This window comes from Globicephala melas, chromosome 10 (genome assembly GCF_963455315.2).
Source record: "Globicephala melas chromosome 10, mGloMel1.2, whole genome shotgun sequence".
Lineage (NCBI taxonomy): Eukaryota > Metazoa > Chordata > Mammalia > Artiodactyla > Delphinidae > Globicephala > Globicephala melas.
In genome coordinates, this window is record NC_083323.1 from 10,103,187 (window position 1) to 10,124,204 (window position 21,018).

The 21,018-nt window shown below is 51.1% G+C and overlaps 3 protein-coding genes across 4 annotated transcripts in view; 1 reads left to right on the forward strand and 2 right to left on the reverse strand.

Moving 5' to 3' along the window:
• POLR2F (RNA polymerase II, I and III subunit F) overlaps nt 1-10,838 on the reverse strand; it is a 75,993-nt gene extending 65,155 nt beyond the window's left edge. For both annotated transcript variants that reach the window (XR_011377791.1, XM_030856009.2), the window contains exons 1-3: nt 10,715-10,838; nt 9,128-9,197; nt 3,847-3,977 (exon numbers count right to left, since the gene is read on the reverse strand). Coding sequence is in view for 1 of the 2 variants with exons in the window: in XM_030856009.2 (XP_030711869.1) it covers nt 3,847-3,977; nt 9,128-9,197; nt 10,715-10,734 (221 nt within the window). In the remaining variant the exon portion in view is untranslated. The remainder of the gene's footprint in view (nt 1-3,846; nt 3,978-9,127; nt 9,198-10,714) is intronic.
• Nucleotides 10,839-10,933: 95 nt separating this feature from the next.
• Nucleotides 10,934-17,899, forward strand: C10H22orf23 (chromosome 10 C22orf23 homolog). The gene is made up of 7 exons (XM_030856011.3): nt 10,934-11,085; nt 11,386-11,496; nt 12,487-12,549; nt 16,036-16,218; nt 16,923-17,054; nt 17,237-17,337; nt 17,529-17,899. Exons 2-7 carry the CDS (start codon nt 11,394-11,396, stop codon nt 17,598-17,600), a joined length of 654 nt encoding a protein of 217 aa, XP_030711871.2. The 5' UTR covers nt 10,934-11,085; nt 11,386-11,393; the 3' UTR covers nt 17,601-17,899.
• MICALL1 (MICAL like 1) overlaps nt 15,575-21,018 on the reverse strand; it is a 31,688-nt gene continuing 26,244 nt past the window's right edge. The window contains exon 16 of the mRNA XM_030856003.2: nt 15,575-20,957. Coding sequence (XP_030711863.2) covers nt 20,836-20,957 — 122 coding nt within the window. The 3' untranslated portion in view covers nt 15,575-20,835. The remainder of the gene's footprint in view (nt 20,958-21,018) is intronic.

Consider the following 21,018-nt stretch of genomic DNA (forward strand, 5'->3'; position numbering starts at 1 on the left):
TTCCCCAAATCTCACTATCCTCATTTGAAAATGAAGACAAAAAGCCCTGCCACGCCCACACAACAATGATGCTAAAGCACTACTGGAACAAGCAAAGAGCAGGTGGCATGGCTGCTCTCAGCCCTTCAGAGTACTGTATCTGAGGTGAGCACGCTTGTTACTTCCGTCTCACTGATGAAGAAACTGAGGCACAGACGGTCAGTAACTTGCCTAAGGACACACAGCCAGTAAGTGGTAGAACCAAGGTTTGAACCCCGAAGGCTCCTCCCTACTGTGCTCCACCACCTCCCATTATTTTTAAAAGCTGGTGATTCACAAACTGAAGCCCGGTACTGTGAACGGGACAAGTGTGGGCTTTCATCACTGGGCCGTGTGACGTGCGTCATGTCAGCTCCCCTGCCACGGGCCTCCCCCAGGGCCCATCACAGACTCCTGAGCCTGCAGCCACAGCAGAGTGTTCCAGCACAAAGGACCCGCACGTGCAAAAGCTCGCCCTTCTGACCACTCTAACTCGACCCCCCAGCCCTGCCTCGGGGCCCAGCTCGCCTCATTTTCCTTCTCTGACTTGGCAATACCCCCAGGGTCCTGCTCCTCCAGCCTCTACACAGGGCCTGTGGTGGGGCGCTCACCTCCTTGCCACCCTTCCATGACACCCCACAGCCATCAGGCAGGCAGAACCTCCCCTGGCCCCTGCTTACCTTTCTAGTACCTTCTCATGCTACGTGCCTATATTTACCCCACATTCCAGCCATACCAAATGACTACAGTTCCCTAGACATACCCTGTTGTTTCCTTTTTTGCATCCTCGTACAAGCTCTTCCTCTCCCTACAGGCCTGCAAGAGGCTCAGATGTCTCCACTCGGGAAAGCACTTGCGGAGGCCTCAGTGCCCTGACTCATTTTACATACGCTTCTCTTGGCACCACTACCACTACACTGTGACTACGTGTTTGAAGTTTTCCAACGAGACCTGGTGGCCCAGGACCCCGAGCCCTAGCACAACACTTGGCCCACAGCAGAGGCTCTAGAAACAAACAGGCCAGTTCTAGGCCCACCTCCTCTAGGAAGCCACACTTATTGATTCCAGCTCAAGTTTACACTAATGGATCCCAAACCTAATAATCATCAAAATTACTGGGAAAGTATGCTAAAAATACAGGTTCCCAGGTCCTTCCCCAGACCCTTCCCCCTCACTCTCCAGTGAAGGATCCTGAGAACCTGCATTAGCAAAGCTCCCCAGGTGCTTCTCATAACCAGCCAGTCTGACAGCCACCAGTTCACACTAAATAATCTACTAATTTCATTGCTAAATATTCCGATGTCTGTTACTCCCCAAAGCCTGAAAATTTCCCAAGGGCAGAGACCAAGTTCTTTAACTTTCTCTATATCCTCTCTCAATAATTATTTGAACTTCCCCAAAATGTAAACCTTTAAAGAATGGGGCAAAATGCTTTCCCTGATCTGCATATGCCTTATTTCTTTCAAGATACGAATAACTCAACAGCATTAATTCATCCAGCCCTACTATGTGCACAGGAAGTGTGAGAGTGTGCCCGGAACGTCTCCACCTGTGGCAACCATTCAGCCACCAGGTGGGGCTAGTGAACCAGAGAGAGGTTTCATCCACAAATATCCAAGAAACATCTGTTCAGCATCTACTAAGCGCAGAATTGCAGGCCTCGTACTCAGGATAAGCTCCAGCCCTGGCTGTCCAAGGGCTTACAGCAGCCGGGGAACCACCAGACAGCACCCTAGCCCTCAGTCGGAAAGAGCACTATAGACTAGACTAAGCTAGACCGAGGCTTGCTCCCCGAGGAAAGCAGGACCTGGGCCTCGGTAGTGTTTGAAATGCCTGCTCCATACTGTCCACCAAATGCAAGCCCATCTTCTGAACTTGTCACTCAATGAACCAGTGACATCTTTTCCAGTCTTGTGCCCCAAGCTACTTGCCATTCCCCCACTACAATCCATACATGCCTGCCTCTACCTGGACCTTTCCTAGTACTGTTTCTGGCACCTGGGATACGTTCAAAACCACCTCGCTTTAATTCTAATCTCTTCGTGAGGCTTCCCCAGTCACCCCTGCCATTACTCCCTTCTCTCTTTTGTTTCTCTTGTAAAGCAGCAATCCCATCCGCCTTGGGTTCTGGGTATTTAGAACGGGTCCATCTCTCCCACCAGACTGTAAACACCTAGAGACCTGGGGAATTGTGATCATCTCTGCACCCCCGACAGGTGCAAGCACTATATCTTATTCGATGCTGACAGACTTTAACTTGCATACAGTCTGTTTGTTTGAAAAATAATTTATGAATTATTCTTTCTGCTTGATCATGTTTAGCAGACGTAAGCACTGCCCAATCAGTGCTCTGCAATGATGGAAATGTCCTCTATCTGTACTACCCATTACGGTAGCCATAGGGAGCTACTGGGCTCATGAAGTGTGGCTAATGAGACCGAAACACTGAACTTCTATTTAGTTTTACTTAAATTTAAAAGACCAAATGTAGCCAGTGGCAACCATAACTGCGGTGCAGGCCTAGAGGATCCTGACCCCAGCGATACCAAAATCATCAAACTGAGTGCAGCTCTCATTTCACCCAGACCAGCAAGGAGCACAACCAGGCTGGCAGGACGCCTACTGCTGCCAAGTGGGTGAGGAACGACGCTGCCCGCCCATAAAGCCCTCTGTCGAGGTGAACACGGTGGCCACCTTCACTCCACGAGACTGGAGGAGATGAAGCCCAATGCTGTCTAAAAACCTGGGCGGGGTGGGGACGGACGGATGCATAGACTGAGCATCACCACTCCGCCAGCATGCGTCGTCCCACAAGTCTGGCCCCAGCTTTTCTTTCAAGCCTAGTTTCGACTACTCCCTACTTGAAGCACCCTCTCCTCTAGGTGCCCACCATTTCCCACAGCAGCTTATAAGAGGTCTGGGGTAGGGCTCCTTTCCCCGGCATCACGTTTCCCCGCGGAGGATGTTCCACGAGAGCCACAGTAACATGCCCGTTCCCTCTCTGTCTTCCCACTTACTCTCGCCACAACGGAGGAGGAACTCATCTGACAAGGGAGCCTGGCGGGGAAAGCACGCATCTGTGGTCCAGCCTCTTCAAAAGTCCCTGCTTCCTCAAAGCCGCCTGACCTGTCCTCCACGATGCCCACAAGCTTAGCAGGCAGGCTGACACCTGCACACAGGGCCGCTGGCGGCGGCAGTGCCCATGGCTGTTGGGGTGGACACGGAAGCGTCGCACGTTGCGATCCCCACCTGCCTACTGCTAGCTCCTGAATCCTGTTCGTCTTCAACTAGCTCCAAGCTTGGGAGACAAAGGAAAGGCTGCTAATTTCCAATCCCCAACGCCCCCCCCCCACTGCTCTGTGCTTTCACATTTCCAGCGGGACCTCTACATGGAGGGCTCCCCCACTCCTCTGGGCTGGCCCTTGTCTATCGACTTAAGAACCACCTTAAGCCCAGGGGGGTGCTGCCGCAGCACCCCCAACTAACCAGCCCACAACGGTCGAGGGCTGATCTTATTCTATTTATTTATTTATTTCTGCTTCCCTAACTGACAGGCACTCGTTACACTCTGTATTCTTATCACTATTCTTCTACTGTACTGTTATCTGACTTCTCAGATGTTTATGTCCGGTTTCTCCACTGGATCACAAACTCTCTGCGGGCAGGGGGTCTAGCACAGTGCCTGGCACACAGGGACAGCACCACCCTTGTTCAGCGTGTGAGAAGAGGGAAGGTCTGTGGTCAGGTGCCAGGCTGAGCCGCACCAACAGCGTGCAGGTTCCCCGTAGCCTGTCTGATGGAAAAGATGGTGAGGAGGCTCATACTCACGCGATCTGAAGGGCTCGGGTGCCCAGCACACGGGCTCGCTCATACTTGGTCATATATGGTGTGGTGATTCGCTTCTGGTTGGCCTGCGGTCGCTCTCCAGAAGGGAGGATCTCAACATTCTCCTGGCCCTCCTGGACACCAAGGAAGAAAGAGGGAAAAATCTCAGGATGCATTATCGGGGGTGAGGGGCAGGATGACGACGACAGCGATTATAACGACCGCTACGCTACTGCTTATTACGTGCCAGTGACCTGCAACTGCCTTATTAACACCTCATTTAATCCTCACAATAACCTAATGCGGTGGGGATTACAATGCCCTTTCTAGAGGCTTGGAGGGTTAGCTAACTTGGCCAAAGTCTCAGACCTAGTAAAAAAGGACTCATGATCAGGGAGTCCAAAGCCAGCTGCCTCATCCAGAAGAGAAGTCCTTGAGCACAGACAACAAATCACCCTAAGAGGAAGAGGAACAAGCACCCCATCTTTACATATTCATATATTTAACAATCACTTATTAAGCATCTGTCATGTGCCAGACATCATAATAGGTGCTGAGACAGAAAGCTAAGAGTTTCTGCTCTCAAAGAATACATAGTCTGGGGAAAAAGACAAGAGTAAACAAAACAACAAGTGCTATAAAAGTATGTAAGTGTGATGTAAAAGAATGAAATTAGAACACTCCTTAACACCATACACAAAAATAAACTCAAAATGGATTTGAGACCTAAATGTAAGACCGGACACTGTAAAACTCTTAGAGGAAAACATAGGCAGAACACTCTTTGACATAAATCACAGCAAGATCTTTTTTGATCCACCTCCTACAGTAATGGAAATAAAAACAAAAATAAACAAATGGGACCTAATGAAACTTAAAAGCTTTTGCACAGCAAAGGAAACCACAAACAAGACAAAAAGACAACCCTCAGAATGGGACAAAATATTTGCAAACCAATCAATGGACAAAGGATTAATCTCCAAAATATATAAACAGCTCATACAGCTCAATATTTAAGAAACAAACAACCCAATCCAAAAATGGGCAGAAGACCTAAATAGACATTTCTCCAAAGAAGACATACAGATGGCCAGGAAGCACATGAAAAGCTGCTCAACAACACTAATTATTAGAGAAATGCAAATCAAAACTACAATGAGGTATCACCTCACACCAGTTAGAATGGGCATCATCAGAAAATCTACAAACAACAAATGCTCGAGAGGGTGTGAAGAAAAGGGAACCCTCTGGCACTGTTGGTGGGAATGTAAATTGATACAGCCACTATGGAGAACAGTATGGAGGTTCCTTAAAAAACTAAAATTAGGGTTTCCCTGGTGGCGTAGTGGTTGAGAGTCCGCCTGCCGATGCAGGGGACACAGGTTCGTGCCCCAGTCCGGGAAGATCCCACATGCCGCGGAGCAGCTAGGCCCATGAGCCATGGCCACTGAGCCTGTGAGTCCGGAGCCTGTGCTCTGCAACAGGAGAGGCCACAATGGTGAGAGGCCCATGTACCGCAAAAAAAAAAAAAAACTAAAAATAGAATTACCATATGATCCAACGATCCCACTACTGGGCATATACCCAGAGAAAACCATAATTCAAAAGACACACACGGGCTTCCCTGGTGGCGCAGTGGTTAAGAATCCTCCTGCCAATGCAAGGGACGCAGGTTCGAGCCTTGGTCTGGGAAGATCCCACATGCCGCAGAGCAACCAAGCCCGTGACCCACAACTGTTGAGCCCGCATGCCACAATTACTGAGGCCTATGCACCTAGAGTCCATGCTCCACAACAAGAGAGGCCACCGCAATGAGAAGCCCACGACCACAACAAAGAGTAGCCCCCACTCGCCACAACTAGAGAAGGCCTGCACGTAGCAACGAAGACCTAATGCAGCCAAAAATAAAAAAAATAAAATAAATAACTTTATTTAAAAAAAAAAAAAAAAGACACACGCACCCCAATGTTCACTGCAGCACTATTTACAATAGCCAGGTCATGGAAGCAACCTAAATGCCCATCGACAGACGAATGGATAAAGATGTGGCACATATATACAATGGAATATTATTCAGCCATAAAAAGGAACAAAATTGAGTCATTTGCTGAGACATGGATGGATCTAGAGACTGTCATACAGAGTGAAGTAAGTCAGAGAGAGAAAAACAAATATCGTATATTAATGCACGTATGTGGACCTAGAAAAATGGTACAGATGAACCGGTTTGCAGGGCAGAAGTTGAGACACAGATGTAGAGAACAAACATATGGACACCAAGGGGGGAAAGCCGCGGGGGGGGGTGGGAATGGTGGTGTGCTGAATTGGGCGATTGGGATTGACATGTATACACTGATGTGTATAAAACTGATGAGTAATAAGAACCTGCTGTATAAAAAAATAAATAAAATTTAAAAATTAAAAAAAAAAAAGAAGTTCCTGTGCATGTAATCACACCTTATGTACTGTTTTCTATATAGCTTCTTCCACTCAATGTTATATTTGTAGATTTATCCATTCTGTTGTGTCTACCAGTACTTTGTTCATTTTCACAGCCATCTAGGATTTTATGGTTGGAATATACCACAATCCATATAATCGTTCAATTATAATGAGCATTTGGACTAGTTTGCTATTATGCTATGAATTTTCTTGTACATGTCTTTTGGTCAACATAAGTATGCATCTGTGTTGGGTATACACCCAGGAGCGGGATCACTGGTCCCTAAAAAATATACATCTATACTCCCCTTTAGTACATAACTCCACAGAGTTTTCCAGAGCGCTGGCCCAATTTACACTCGGACCAGAATAATATAAACGTTGCTCCAATTGCTCCACGTCTTTCTTCTCACTTGGTGTTGTCACTGTGAGATGTCTGCTTTGTCTGGTTTAATCTGAGCCATCTCGGTGGGTGTGGAGTGGTGTCTTGTGGTTTACTTTCCAGTTTCCTGACGACTAATGATGTTAAGCATCTTTTTTATATATTTATTAGCTATTTGGATATTCTCTTTTGTGATGTACCTGTTCAAATCCCTTGCCCCTTTTTGTATTGGATTTTCTGCATTTTTATGATTGATTTGTAAGAATTCATTGTATAGATGTACTTTCTCAGTTATATGTTTTGCAAATATCTTCTTTAACTCTGTCTTTCCTGTTCACTCATTTACTGGTTGTAATTTAATTCATCCAATGAGTGCCATTTCACTAATTTACAGAGTTGTAATTGTGTGTGTGAGCGTGTGTATTTAAATAAATAAAATGGAATATCAAAGCACTTCAAAAAAAAATTAACCAAAAAAAAAAGTATGCAAGTGTGCCACAAACTTAACAAGAAAGTGAGAGACATCTACCTCATACTGGGGGTTACGAATACAGTCCAGAGATGAGACTTGGGCTGGTCTAGAAGGATGAGTAGGAGCTGCCAAGCTAACGAGGAAGGAAAGGGCATTCCAGGCGGGCTGAAATGCATGCGCAGCAGGCACAGAGGAGGCAGAGAATGTACTAGGTCTGGACACCTAATTGTGGAGTGTGATTAGAGCAAAAGGTGTGTACAGGGTTATAGGCAGAAGAATAAATTCTATAATAAAGAATTAACTCAACCAATATTTACTGAGTGCTTACTACATGTCAGATAGTATTCTAAGCACTTGGGATAGTGCAGTAAGACAGATAAAAATTCTTTCTCCTATAGAACTTACATTATAATGAGCTGAGACAAACAGTAAACAAAATTAGTTAAGTACAATGTGTGGTATAAAAACAGAGAAAAGACAGGGCGTGCCAGGGTGGTGACGCTGGAGGAAGGGGTTAATGTGGCAATTTTAAACAGGGTGGTCAGGAAGGCCCCACCGAGGTGACATTTAACAAAGACCTGATGAGCCTGAGGAGCAGGTCGCGTGCATACCTAAGGAAAAGGAAGAGGGAACAGCACAGTCAAAGGTTCTGAGCTGGGGTCTCCCTGGCATGACAGGGACAGCGAGAAGAGATAAGGTCCCAGAGGGAGCAGGTGGCCGGATCCTGGAGGACCTTGTACATCTTTTTGGCATTTCCTCTGAATGAGCTAAGAAGCCACTGGATGCAGATTCTGAACAGAGGAGAGACAGAGTGACTTAAGATTTAAAAGGATCGCTCTGGATACCCTGTTGAGAATATTCCGTAGGTGGAAAGGGCAGAAGCAGAGAGACCTTTCAGGAAGACCAACAGTCATCAGTCACGTGGTAGGGGAAGACGACGACTCTGGCAGCAGAGAGGCAGCAGCAGACTGAGGGCAGGAAACCCGGCCACACGTTTCCGCAGTAACGTGGGTGAAAAGCAATGAAGATCCAAACCAGGCTGAGACACGAGGAATGGAGAAACGAAAACAGGACCGAACCACACAGAGGAGGCAGAATCAATAGGACAGGGATGGAAAGGGATCAGAAGGACAGAGAAGGAGGTTTCTGACTCAGAGACATATAACCTCAGAGTGCCAGGCAGACAGGAAATCCCAAGAGGGCCTTCAGCTTCCCAGCCTTAAAAAAAAAAAAATCGAGGGATCACTCTCTCCAAGAGACATAAAGCACTTCTCCCTCCATCAGTCACAAGGGACAGAAAGCCCTACTTTATCTATGACGCTAGTAACTCATTCACCTAGTTGCTCAAGCTAGAAACATGGGAGTCATCCCTGTCATCTCCCACTTTCTCAGCCCCATATCCAAACCACCACAATAGCTCTTTCATCCGTTTTCCCATCACCGACACTACCAGCACCCAAGTGCAAGCTACAGGTCTGACCTGGAGGTCTATGAGAGCTCCCTAATTGGGCTCTCTTTCACCCTTGCTCCTCCCCAATTCACTCCTCACTGGATCATGCCGCTCCCCAGCTCAAAACTTGTCAGTGGCTTCCCGATACCTTCACACTACAAAATCCTGTCTGATCTTGGCCCTTACCTCTCCAGCCTTACCCCAGGTCACTCTCCCCCTTGCTCTTTATGTAGCCCCACCTTGCAGAGCTCCTGGTACATAATAAACATTCAACACATGTTTGCTCAATGAATGAAGGGAATATTTCAACTGTCAGTAAGTTAACTGCCCCAGAAGCCATGCGCTGTGCTCCAAGTGGACAAAAGCCTTCAGGCCCACCCTGAGGGGCTCCTCCACTACCCAGGACTAGATCTCTCCTCACTCTAACTGGCGGTGCCCTGACCACAAACGGGAGGCAGATGCATTCAGTCAGTCATCACTGGCTGGGCTATGCAGCAGCTTGGGCTGCAGAGAGGGGAGCCCAAGGCTAGATACTGACCTCCTCGGCATTCTCCAAGTCATCTAGCCCTTCATCCTCCTCCACGTCATCAAAGTCGTCGCCATCAAAACTGTACAAGAAGAAGAAGCCAGTTAGAGCACGACTTAGTAGAATCAAAGAGGGCAGAGATCTGTGTCTCATCTGAGTTACTAGCATAGGAGGCACTCAATAAATATCTACTTAATAAGTGAATCACTTAATAAATCATTAAGTCATTTGAGTTTCTCGTCTAAAAAAACAAACAGCTTACTTTTCTACTCCCTCCTCACAGAGCCCTATTTCCATCCTCCCCTTGGGAGCAAAATTCTTGCAAGAGTTGTCCATCTTCACTGTTTCCGATTCTTCTCTTCCCATTCTGTCATCATCTCACTCCAAAGCCTTTCACCTCCATGATTCCACCCAAACCATCCTTTCAAGTTTGTTCATGTTTTCCACATTGCTAAATGTGATGGACTATTCTCGTTCTCATTTAGCCTGATGTGTCAGTTGGCCCACAGGACCACTCGTCTCACTCAAAACACTCTCCTCACTTGACTGCAAGGACACCTCACACTCTTGGTGTCCTCCCACCTCACTGGCTACTCCTTCTCAGTCTCCTTTGCCGGTTTCTCCTCTCTTCCCCCGAAGCACTCCATGTTGGGATGCTCTGACACGCAGACATCTCCTCTTCTCTACTGACACCCGCCTGAGGATCTCCTCTGTTTCTCAGCTTTGACTAATACACTTATGCTGAGAACTCCCCTATTTTTTTTTTTTTTTTTTTTTTGCGGTATGCGGGCCTCTCACTGCTGTGGCCTCTCCCGCTGCGGAGCACAGGCTCCGGACGCGCAGGCTCAGCGGCCATGGCCCACGGGCCCAGCCGCTCCGCGGCATGCGGGATCCTCCCGGACCGGGGCACGAACCCGTGTCCCCTGCATCGGCAGGCGGACTCTCAACCACTGCGCCACCAGGGAAGCCCAACTCCCCTATTTTTATCTTCAGGATAGACCTCTCCTCCAACACCACACGTCAGGTAATCTCCTGGGCTCTAGCTTCAAAATAAATCCAGACTTCAAAACCACTTCTCACCACTTCTACTACTATCACCCTAGTGCAAGTCACTACCTTTTCTCACCTGGATTACTGCAAGCCTCCCAGACCTTTACGACCTCAAAGTCTCCCCAGACCCTCCTCGGGATTACTTCTATACTACAGACCTACTACGCAATTCACACGACCCGGCATTATGTCTATGGGCCTGTCCCCTCTTCTGGAAAGGGACCCCACCTGGAGAGCAGAGACTATACCTAATACACCTATTAGGTATTGACAGAGAGCCCGACTCAGCGGAAGTTTGCTGAAAGATACCTTTTTCAGTGATCCTCTCTGGACCCTCGAGCCAGGGTCTTTCTGTGCCCAGCCTCTGGCCGGGTCTATGCTGCCGGCTCACCGCCCTACCCTTCTCCAGCTCCGCGGGCCCCCTCAGCACCCCCAGTGCCCTCAGACACTGCCCCCCGACACCTGGCTCCTCAACTTCCTTCGACCCAGGCTCCCGCTTCACCCGCCCCTTGCGAGGCTCCGCAAAAGTCACTTCGCTCCCGCACTCACTTGTCCTCGTTGTCTGACATGACACCCGCGCCACAGCCACCGGGCTCTGCGCCCCAGACCCGAGCGGAGACCAGCAAAGAGCACGCCTCCGCCTCGCTCGACGCCAAGCGTACTCTGCGCCTGCGCCGTGACCTAGAGGTAATCACTTCCGGGAGGCAGGCGCGGCCATAAATGTGCGCATGCGCCGAGCGGCGCGTGCGCGTTACCATGGTAGCCAGACAGGCTAGCTGCGGGCTCTAGTCGCTGAGATCTCAAAAGTATTTCTGCGGCGCCCCGGCGCGGGTGCTGCTTCAGAGCCCTGGTTACGATCTGCTGAGCGCAGCCTCCGCTCTCTGTGGGGAGGGACCACTCAGCCGGGGTCTTACTTTAGGGTGAGGTTTCCGTTTAGGCGTGTCACCCAGCGGGCACGGTTACCCTAACGCCCCTTTCCTCCCGAGGGGACTTCTCTGACACAGGCGCCAGGTCAGGTTGAGGTCTCTGTACGCGTGTGGATCTGCCAGTGGATCTGTTCTGGGTGGGAGGATCGGGCACTGTCGCGATGTTCACAGACGGCATCACGATTCTCTTGCGACCCGATCCCTGCTCCCAAACTATGGGTGGTGTTGGGGGTGTGGGAGCAGAGGTTGGATCTGGGAGACAGTGGGTGTGTCGTTGCGTTTTTCCCTCCTCAGAGCCCTCCATGGCTTCCCAGGAGAGGGTGGAGACAGTGACCAAAGGAGCAGGGTTCTGGCGCTGCCCCAAGCCGGCCACTTACACCCCAGAGACCTACGAGCTGCTCAGAGGTCAGTGCGTTAAAGGACACAAGAAGAGCGGCGGTCACAGTTACTCTCTGTAACTCAGTTCTCCCCTGCATGACTTATGGTTTAGTAATTGCTGTTTCCATTTTACATATAAGAAGCCTGGAGTTCAGAAAGATTCAGGGGTCCTACAACTTGGAAGTGGCCAAAAGTCAAAGAACTAAGAATTTTAGAGTAGTTAACTCCCCTGCGTCCCTTAGATCACACGTTCAATTTCCCCAGGGAAGCTTTATTTCCTCCCCACCCGCCACCACAGTGCAACCAACTGTTAGGCGCCAGCACTCTACCAAATACCTTTTCCTTTGTGGGCTTAATAGTCAGATACTTAGTAGTCAATTTCCTTCATTGGCAACCTGTAGTCAGATACCTAGTGTGTCCCGTTGAATTAACATTGAATCAACATCCATCTGCCCCTCTAGTTCATGAACTCCATCAGGACAGGATGCCTGTTTTGGCTACATTTGTAGCTACAATTGTAGCTCCAGCCCCTGGCACATGCTTAATGAATTCTTGTTCATTCATTCCTTCATTCACTCAACAACAAAAAAAATTTAAGCCCACTATGTGCTTTAGACATCGTTCTAGGTGCTGAAAATACAGCAATAAAAAAAAAAAGAAAAGAAAAACAAGCAAAAATTCTTGGTCCCATGGAGCTAATATTCTAGTAGGAAGGTAACAAATAATAAGGTACATAGAACTTAGGTAGTGATGAGTGCTATAGAAAAAAAACAAAGCAGGAAAGGAAGGGAATTCCCTGGCGGTCCAGTGGTCAGGACCCGTCGCTTTCACTGCCAGGGGCCTGGCTTCAATCCCTGTTCCGGGAAACTAAGATCCCACAAGCCGCAGTGCGGGGGCGGCCAAGTACTCAAGTGCTGAATGGGGGCAGGAGGTGATACAATGTTAAATTTCAGTGGGGTGAGATAAAGGCATCTGCTTGCAGCTCAGGAAGCCTCACTGAAGTGCTTTGTCCTGCAGTGATGATGAAGGAATCCAAACTGACAAACTTCCAACGGCGCCACATCATGGACACCATGAAACGTAAGAGGCCATCTGCAGAAGCTTCCAGGGCAGAGGGATCCTATGCCACATTTTTCATGCTTCTCCATATTAAGGAGTAGGGGACCTCATTTTAAAAGAGAAAAAAAAATTGAATAGTATTTCTGACTCTTGCTCCTGGGGAACTGACTTTGCAGGGTCTTTGCTTCTTCCCCCGACGTGGGTCACAGCACATGAGCCCCTCCTGCAGTCTGGCTCCAGCCAACCTTCCCAACAGATCACAGCCCATTCGAGACTTCCTGCCCAGCCAAATACTCTGAACGCTGTCAAGTCTACAAACTAATCCCGCCCTCTTACACACATACCATATGAGCTCGCCAGAGGAGAGGACTGTGTGTGTCTCATTCATAGATTTTTTCATTCATAGCTTAGCTGGCAGGAACAAGATTACTGGCAGGCTTCCAACTTAGGAAAAGTATGCAAAACCTTTCCACAGCTCACCTCTAACCACACATTGTACTATTTATTTTCAAGGAAAACAAAAAAGTGAATGTACATGGGCACAATAACAAGGTGCTCTCTAAGATCTTAAAAACAACCTTGCTTTCTGAGATTTAACTGAATCAACACGTAGTGGATCAGAACAGAGATCTGTAGAGTTACCTTTAAGAGGATGCCAGAAGGTCCAAACCTGCCAAATCTCACTTGAATCTACCAATAGCTATTGCCGTCTCTCCAGAAAGAAGGTACCTATCAGGAGGCATCTGGTCAACCACAGAGGCACGGGGATGGGAAAGTCAGAGGGACAAATATCGACAGTGCCTGCCCAGCACTGGCAGAGGGAGGGAGGCTCCGTCAGACCAGTTCAGAAGTCAGATCTCCTTCCTCATTGTAGACAAGGACAACTCAGGCCGCCATTGCCTAGCACCACAACACAGCTGAGTCACATAACTCAATCTCCATACTCAGCAATCTACTAATCACTTGGGGTCCCCTATAACATGACTACAAAGAATATGCTAGAAATTCCACTAAAAGTAAGTACCAGGAGACCAAGGACTGGGTCTGCCTTGTTCACCATGGTACCTTGGCTCCTAGGTGCTCAACATTAGTTGAAGGACTAATTGCATTAGTGGTTAGGGCAACACAAGTCACCGGTTTGCCTGGAAGTTTTGCTCTCCTTAAAAGTTTTTTCTTTAGAATAGTGCCTCCAAGCATTGGTGTTGAGTCTGGTTTCTTCTCCTAGAATCATCTCTCTATTCCTCTCTTCTTTTTTTTTTTTTAATTTATCTTATTTATTTATTTTTGTCTGCATTGGGTCTGCTGCGCGTGGGCTTTCTCTAGTTGCGGCGAGCGGAGGCAACTCTTCCTTGTGGTGCGCGGGCTTCTCATTGCGGTGGCTTCTCTTGTTACGGAGCATGAGCTCTAGGCGCACAGGCTTCAGTAGTTGTGGCACGTGGGCTCAGTAGTTGTGGCTCGCGGGCTCTAGAGCACAGGCTCAGTAGTTGTGGTGCACGGGCTTAGTTGCTCTGCGGCATGTGGGATCTTCCCGGACCAGGGTTCGAACCGGTGTCCCCTGCATTGGCAGGAGGATTCTTAACCACTGTGCCACCAGGGAAGCCCTATTCCTCTCTTCTTAACCAAGTCCTACTTGTTGGTTTGAGGCTTAGTTCAAATTCTGTTGCAAGCCACAAATTCCTCTCCTTCACCTGAACTCCCAGAATTACTTGGGCCATAATTATTTACTGAGACTGAGCCAAAGGAAGAGGTAGCATTTGGTACTGGACAGGTAGAAATAGCAGAGAGAGTAGGAGGAACATTCTAGAAAGCACAGCATCTCTTCAGAGAAGAGAGATAAACCATGGTGTGGCCCTAGGTAGAGGGCGTGAGAAGGGAAGGGTAGTGGGGAATAATGGCAGCTCTATCCTTCTGGTTCCTCAGGGCAGACACCTCAGAGACATCCTGTCTCCTCTTTCTCTTTCTCCCAGACCCCACATCCAACCCATCAGCAGTCCTGTCTGCTTGACCTTCAAACCATATCCTGACTGTGACTACCTGTACCCTCGACCCCCAACGCTGTATTTATTTTTTTTGGCCGTGCCGAGCAGCTTGTGGGATCTTAGTTCCTGGACCAGGGATTGAACCCATGCCCCCTGCAGTGGAAGTGCAGAGTCCTAACCGCTGGGAAGCCAGGGAAGTCGCAACACTGTATTTTCAAAGGCAGCTAAAGGGCTCATGTCATTCCTCTGCTCAGAAGCCTCCGATGGCTTCCCACCACACACACAGTAAAAGCCAGTCTTTCCAGAGGCCTACGAGGCCCGGTATGTCTCTTGCCCTCCGTGACCTCTGACCTCTAGTCCCACTACACCCCACCCCTTGCTCAGTCCGCTCCTGGCACCCTAACCTCCTGGCTGTTCCTCAGGCACTCCAGGCACATTCCCACCTCAGGTCCTTTACCCTTGCCGTTCCCTCTGCCTGGAATGCTCTTCGCTGAAACACCTGCAAGGCTGGCCTCTTACCACTTCGGGGTCTTTCCTCAAATGTCTCTGTCTCCGTGCGGCCTTCCCTGGCTACCCTGTTTATAACTGTAAATCCTGCTCCGACACACCCTGTGCTCCATCGCTGTACTGTCACTAACGTACTATATATTTTACTTGTTTTATCATCATCTACACCCCAGATGTGCGTGCCACGAGGGCAGGGCTTCATCTTACTCACACTTTACCCCCAGTGCCTTGGGCCTGGCACAGAGTACACGCTCAATACGTATTTGCCAGATGGATGATAGAAGGCTGGAAAGGTAAGGGAGGTAGACAGGGGCCAGATCAGAACAGTGGCTGGGGACTGTGCTGAGCTGGGCTTTAAGGCAATTGAGAGGAGGGGCCAGTCAACCAGGTAGGAGGTGACACATTTGGCTGGCCTGGGGGAGGAGCCCCAGGTCTGGGTGGGTCAAGGCAGTGGGGATGGACAGGAGGGACCATCCAAACCACCCCTCCCTGCCCATGGAGCAAGCAGGTTTTAGGGATCCGTCTATAGAAACCAAAGCACCAGGACGAAGGCTGGATGTACAAGAATGTTTATTACATCATTGTTTGAAATAGTTTAAAAAAAAAACAAACTGGAAATTGCCTGCATTTCTGAAACTAGGAGACTCATTGAATAAATAATGTTTCTAAGGACTAGTATACAGCTATAAAAAATAAGTTATATATAAATGGAGTGATCTGGAAAGATGTCCATGATAGACTGTTAAGAGTCTATTACTGAATAGAATACAGTATGATCCAGTGTTTGAAACATGAATCTTACATATGCACACGTATCTTTGAACATGTTTATGTAAGCAACAAAAAGAATGCGCCGAGACCACCAACTTGTTACCATGGCTTTTCGTAGAGGGGGGCTCGGAGGGGAGAAGGGAAGACCCTTCTGTACTGTTTGACTTGTTATAACAGGTAGGGACCGCTTTTATAAACTAAAAAAAAAAAAGCCAGGAGGGCCCCCCCACCCTGACCCTTCCTTCCGCAGGAGGAGACACTCTCCCCCTACAGTGCAGTCCAACTTCCACCCAGAGGGTGTTGCCTTCCAAGCAGCCGGCCCCAGCCATCTACTTGCCTCCCATCCTGGCCGTCCGGTCCCACCTCCGGCCCGCCAGCATGTGCCAAGCCAACGGGGCCTACAGCCGGGAGCGGTTCAAGCCCCAAGCCACCCGTGAGTGAGGGGCCTCCACTAGAGCCCCTCTCCTACCGCCCTCCGAGGGGGTAGGGGGCAGGGAGACTTGCAGCCCGCAGAGCGCGGAGCGGGCAGCTAATCAAATTCTCACGTTGTTTATACCGATGCTCTTGAAACTCAGCACATGTTAGCTTGGGGGCATTCAGGGTGCACGGGAAACCAGTTAGGTGCTCGTTTTCATACATTTTTCCAGAACTCTCTTTAACCATTAACTGGTTTCCGCCCATCTCTGATGAATGTTCGGCGGTCAGGCATCACGGCCACTGCTCTCTGAAGCTCACACGGTGCCTGGAACCCAGGGCTCCTCTGCGCTGCGGCCTATTTCAGGGAGTCGTTCCCCCCCACCCGTTTCTACTTGGCACCTGACATGGCTCTTGGGCTAGCCCCTCCGACAGCTCCCAGGCAGCCTCCCCATCCCAGCTGCACTGCGGCAGTCACTGAGTTTTCTTAGCCTTGCTCTACGCCCGGGCAACGTGTGGGTTTTGACGAAGTTCTCTTGTGGGTCCTTTCAACCCCTTCCTGCCTATCATGACTGACCAGCTCAGGGGCACCTAGGGTAGAAGGTGCTGGGTTTGCAGAAGCCCTACCCACGTTACCCTGGAGCGAGCCTGCCCAACTGGGAACACGGACCATGAATGGGGGTGCTCTTCACGCCTTAACTAGGCCATGTCCGGGCCCAACAGGAGATCTGGAGAAGGAGAAGCGAAGACTCCAAAATATTTTTGCCACCGGGAAGGAGCCAGTGGAACGGAAAAAAAAGCCCCCTCCCGTGCGACAGGAGAACCCAGCCCCTGAGCTGGACCGGTTTGAAGAACGTGAGCCCCTGATGGGCCAGTTACGCTGGGGAGGGGAGTGTGTGTGGAGGGGGGAATCCCTGAGGGGCAACCGCAGAACTGCTTCCTGTTCCCAAGAAAAGCAACCTGCCGTCCCTGCCATCCCTCCTGGGAGCCTGAGGGCCCCCGTTGCCCTGTACACTGACGGCCCTTTCCCTTTCCAGTGGTAAAGGAAATCCAGGAGAGGAAAGAATTCCTGGCTGACATGGAGGCCCTAGGGCAGGGCAGACAGTACCAAGCGATCATCCTTACTGAAATCTCGCAGGTAGGAGAAGCAACAGGGAAATGGAGCCGGCGGGGAGGGGGCGATGCACCCCTGTGAGTGTGGAGGACGAGATGTGAGCAGGAATAAAGGGTCAGCTGCGGCCATTTCGGGAGTCCGGCTCTAGCCTCCCATCTGCGATGGCTCCTGGAGTTCCTTCCCTGATCCCCAGCTTTCCCTGATGCCCTCTGCAGAAACTACAGGAAATGGAAGACCTTGACCACAAGAGGAGTGAGGAACTTAGGAAGGCTCTTGCCACCACTTAATCTGCTTCCGGAGGGGGGCGGGGGAGCCCAACCTCTACCATTGGAGCCCACCCCCTTGCCAAGCAGGGTCACCCCCAGGTCAGCCCACCCACCCCAGCCTTCAGCCATGTAAATGGTTGTATAGCATCTGCCCCCACCTAGGGCACCCTGCACATAGCACCCTAGAAAATGGACCACGTCTCAGAAAACGAGCTGATTCTCCTTGAGACTCTGCCCAGGGATCCTCAGTCAGCTGAGCCTCTGAGACCAGTCACAGGTACAGACACATACACACACACAGAGTCTTTTCTTGGGGAAAGCGCCACACACACAGTGAAAGCAAGGATCCAGGTCTCACCATCTTGGGTGCATGTCTAAGGGCATCCACTGGGCTCCCTCCCCACGGCCTCACCCACTGCGTGTCCCTGTGTCTGGCACGTTAGGTTTTCAGAACTTAGTAATGAATATGATTCCTTTCTTCCTACCTGTCTTAGGACCTACTTATTTGACTTCTTACAGCTTTGGGCCAATATTTAGCCACTGTGATTAACAGGCTAATAAAACACATTTAACGCAGGCCATTACACACACCATTTTGTTTTCAGAGGGATAAACCTTATTTGTTCAAGGGGTAGAATTTTCCAAGCCCAGTTGGTTTCTAGCTGCTTTGCACATTTCAAGTGAAAATGGAACGAAGGCTCCTGGAGCACCCCACGGCCGGGCACGACGGCAGGTGCCGGTGTCACTCTCAGCTGATTCTCAATAAATGCCTGTGATGGTACATTATCCCTATGTGAAAACCGGGGCTCACCAAGATGCTATGACCAGAGTCATTTAACTAGCAAGTAGCCTACTCAGGATTAAAAGTTAGCTTTCTGTCTTTCCACCAAACGCACAGCCCATAGAAAGAAACCCAAAGGGGTAGGAGGGACCCAGACGGAAGGGGTCCTGCGTTGGAAGTTCACTCCCAGCCTGTGCGGTCTGAGCCCAGCAGCCTCATCTCCGATGGCTCGCCTGTGCGGCCTGCCTCAAAGGGCTGCTGAGGAGACATCCGCCCCCAGGAGCAGCGCCCCAGGCCTGGCGCACGGCACACGGCAGTCCCCGTGTCTTGACAACCACAAGCCTTATGGTCTCCAGTATTCTGTCATTTTTCTGTCCCCATAAATCAAAGTATTTCAGAAATTTCAACCAACCATCCCACTTGGAGGGATTCATATAATCTTCTCAGGCCACATGACCCAAGTCTGGGTTTGCAGAATAAACACGGCCCTGCAGCCTCAAACAGACAAACAGAGAGGACCAGACCAAGGGCTGGGCTCTGTAACACTCCATGAGAAGCTGTATCCACACACCCTCCAGAACCTGAGGGCCAAGGGTGCAACATGACGAGGACAGCCGCCCTCCACCTCGAAGGCCCCAGCACGTGGCCCAGGGGCAGCAAACCAGAGAACCCAGGACAGCCCGGGACAAAGTCGGCCCCCCCGTGACACCACAGCAGCCTGCCCTCGATTTAAATTCGCATCGGTTGCCGACATTTACAAATCACACACACGCACCATCGGGATTTCCAGTTTCTCTTGAAAAATGGAAAGATCTGGCCCCACTGGGCCCACATCCCACAGGCTACAGTTGACTTAAATGAGGAAGAACTTCCCCTCTAGTTGTGGCGTATCCACCCCCATTCACCCCAGTCCCCACCACCCGGGTGTCGGGGCCGTCCCTCAGGACACACCCAGCCCGGTTCACGTGCGTCACCTGCCGCTGGAGTTGGTGACCCCAGCTGCAGGTCAACAGGCATGTCAGGAAGGAGGCGGCCGCGGGCTGCACAGGCGCGGGAGCCACCTGTCCCTGCAGAGGAAGGGGTCCTGCTCGGGGGGCAGGCAGTGAGGGCCAGGGCCCCCAGAGGTGGACAGCCCCTCCACGCCCTCCTGGGCAAGCAGAGACGCCGGCCTCAAGGCCTGGCAGAGGCAGGGAAGAAGGCAGGCCTGGCGAGGGGAAGGCGCCTCGAGGCTGCAGGGCACTGGCGACTGAGGTGGTCTCCATTTATTGTCGGGGAGGAAAACCCTCTCAAATTAATACAGTACAACCTCTCCCCACAGGTGGGCTGAGGGAAGGGGGCCCTAGAGGCACCCCGGAAATAGCTTACAGCAACAGTGCTTTGACCAAGAGCTGCTGGGCACACTCTGTGGGGGGAAGGTGGTGGCCCCCATCGGCTCCTCCGCTCCCACAGCCATCCCAGGGGCCGAGCGACCATGAGTCCTTCGGCAGCAACAAGTCGGGAGAGAACAGACAACAGACGAGTGTGAGAAGACAGGCTGGCGATGACCACCCGGAGTGGGTCCACTGCGCCCCAGCCCTGGGGTGGCGGGGAGAGCCTAAAGGAGGGGCCGGGCCGCAGTGCGGTAAAGGACCAGGGTTAGCACCTACGGCAGCAGCCCCGCCTGCTGCTGACCTGGCCGAGGGGCGGGGCCAGAACCGCAGCTGGGGCCTGCGTCCCCGGGACCCTCCCTGCGGGGGCTCAGCACTTGGCTCCCACCCACCCCGGCACGGTGTCCTGGACAGAGAGACCTCCTACAGAATGAGGGGAGACGAGGGAAGCTCCTAGAACTCCGAGCAACACAGGGAGGGATCTGTCCAGGCCCATTCGTGTCTGAGGACACAGTAACTACCTCGAACTTAATTAAGAGACTTCATAAATAGAGGTCCTGAGTGAGGAGAAAGAGAGTCAGGGCCGCCTGCACCGAAAGGAAGACAGAGACTCAGAACCAGGGCCGGGGCGGGAGACCCAGGCCAGAGGCCCACCCCGGGCCCACCTCGTGGGCAGAAAGACCCAGAGACTCTGACAGGTAAGGCTCCCCTCTGCACGTGGCACAGAAGGGAAGAGGGACCGAGGAGCTGCCCGGCACGGCAGGCCAGGTGCTGGGTGGGACGAGGGCGGGTGTGCTCGGCTGCGGCTGCTCCCCGGACCCAGGAGCCAGCTCGCTCCCTGGGTCAGTCCCAGCATCTGGGGTCATCACAGCCAGGCTGGGCAGGGCTGAGGCGCAGCTGCCGGTGGCTCAGAGGAGAGGGAAGAAAACTCTTTGGCCCAGACGAGCCAGAGGACCCTGAGGAGGGAGAGGCCATCACCCAGAGGCTCCCTCCCCTTAAGTCATCTTTCCCCTCGACTGATCCTGCAGGGAAGCTGGGCGTCCCTGGCAGAGCACAGCCCGGGGGCCGAGCCAGGAGCGGTGGAGTCCCCAGCTGGCAGCCCGCACTGTTAGCTCTTGTCTCCCGGGGACTTGCTCTTGGTATCACGCTTGTTTCCTAGCAGCTTCAGCACCTTCATGGTCTTGAACTTCCCCTTCTTCTTGCCCTCGGGTTCAGCCTCCTTCTGGAACTCTGCAGAAGGGAGAGGAGAGTCGATCGGGGCAGGCCGGGGGGTGGTGGTGATGGCCTAGGA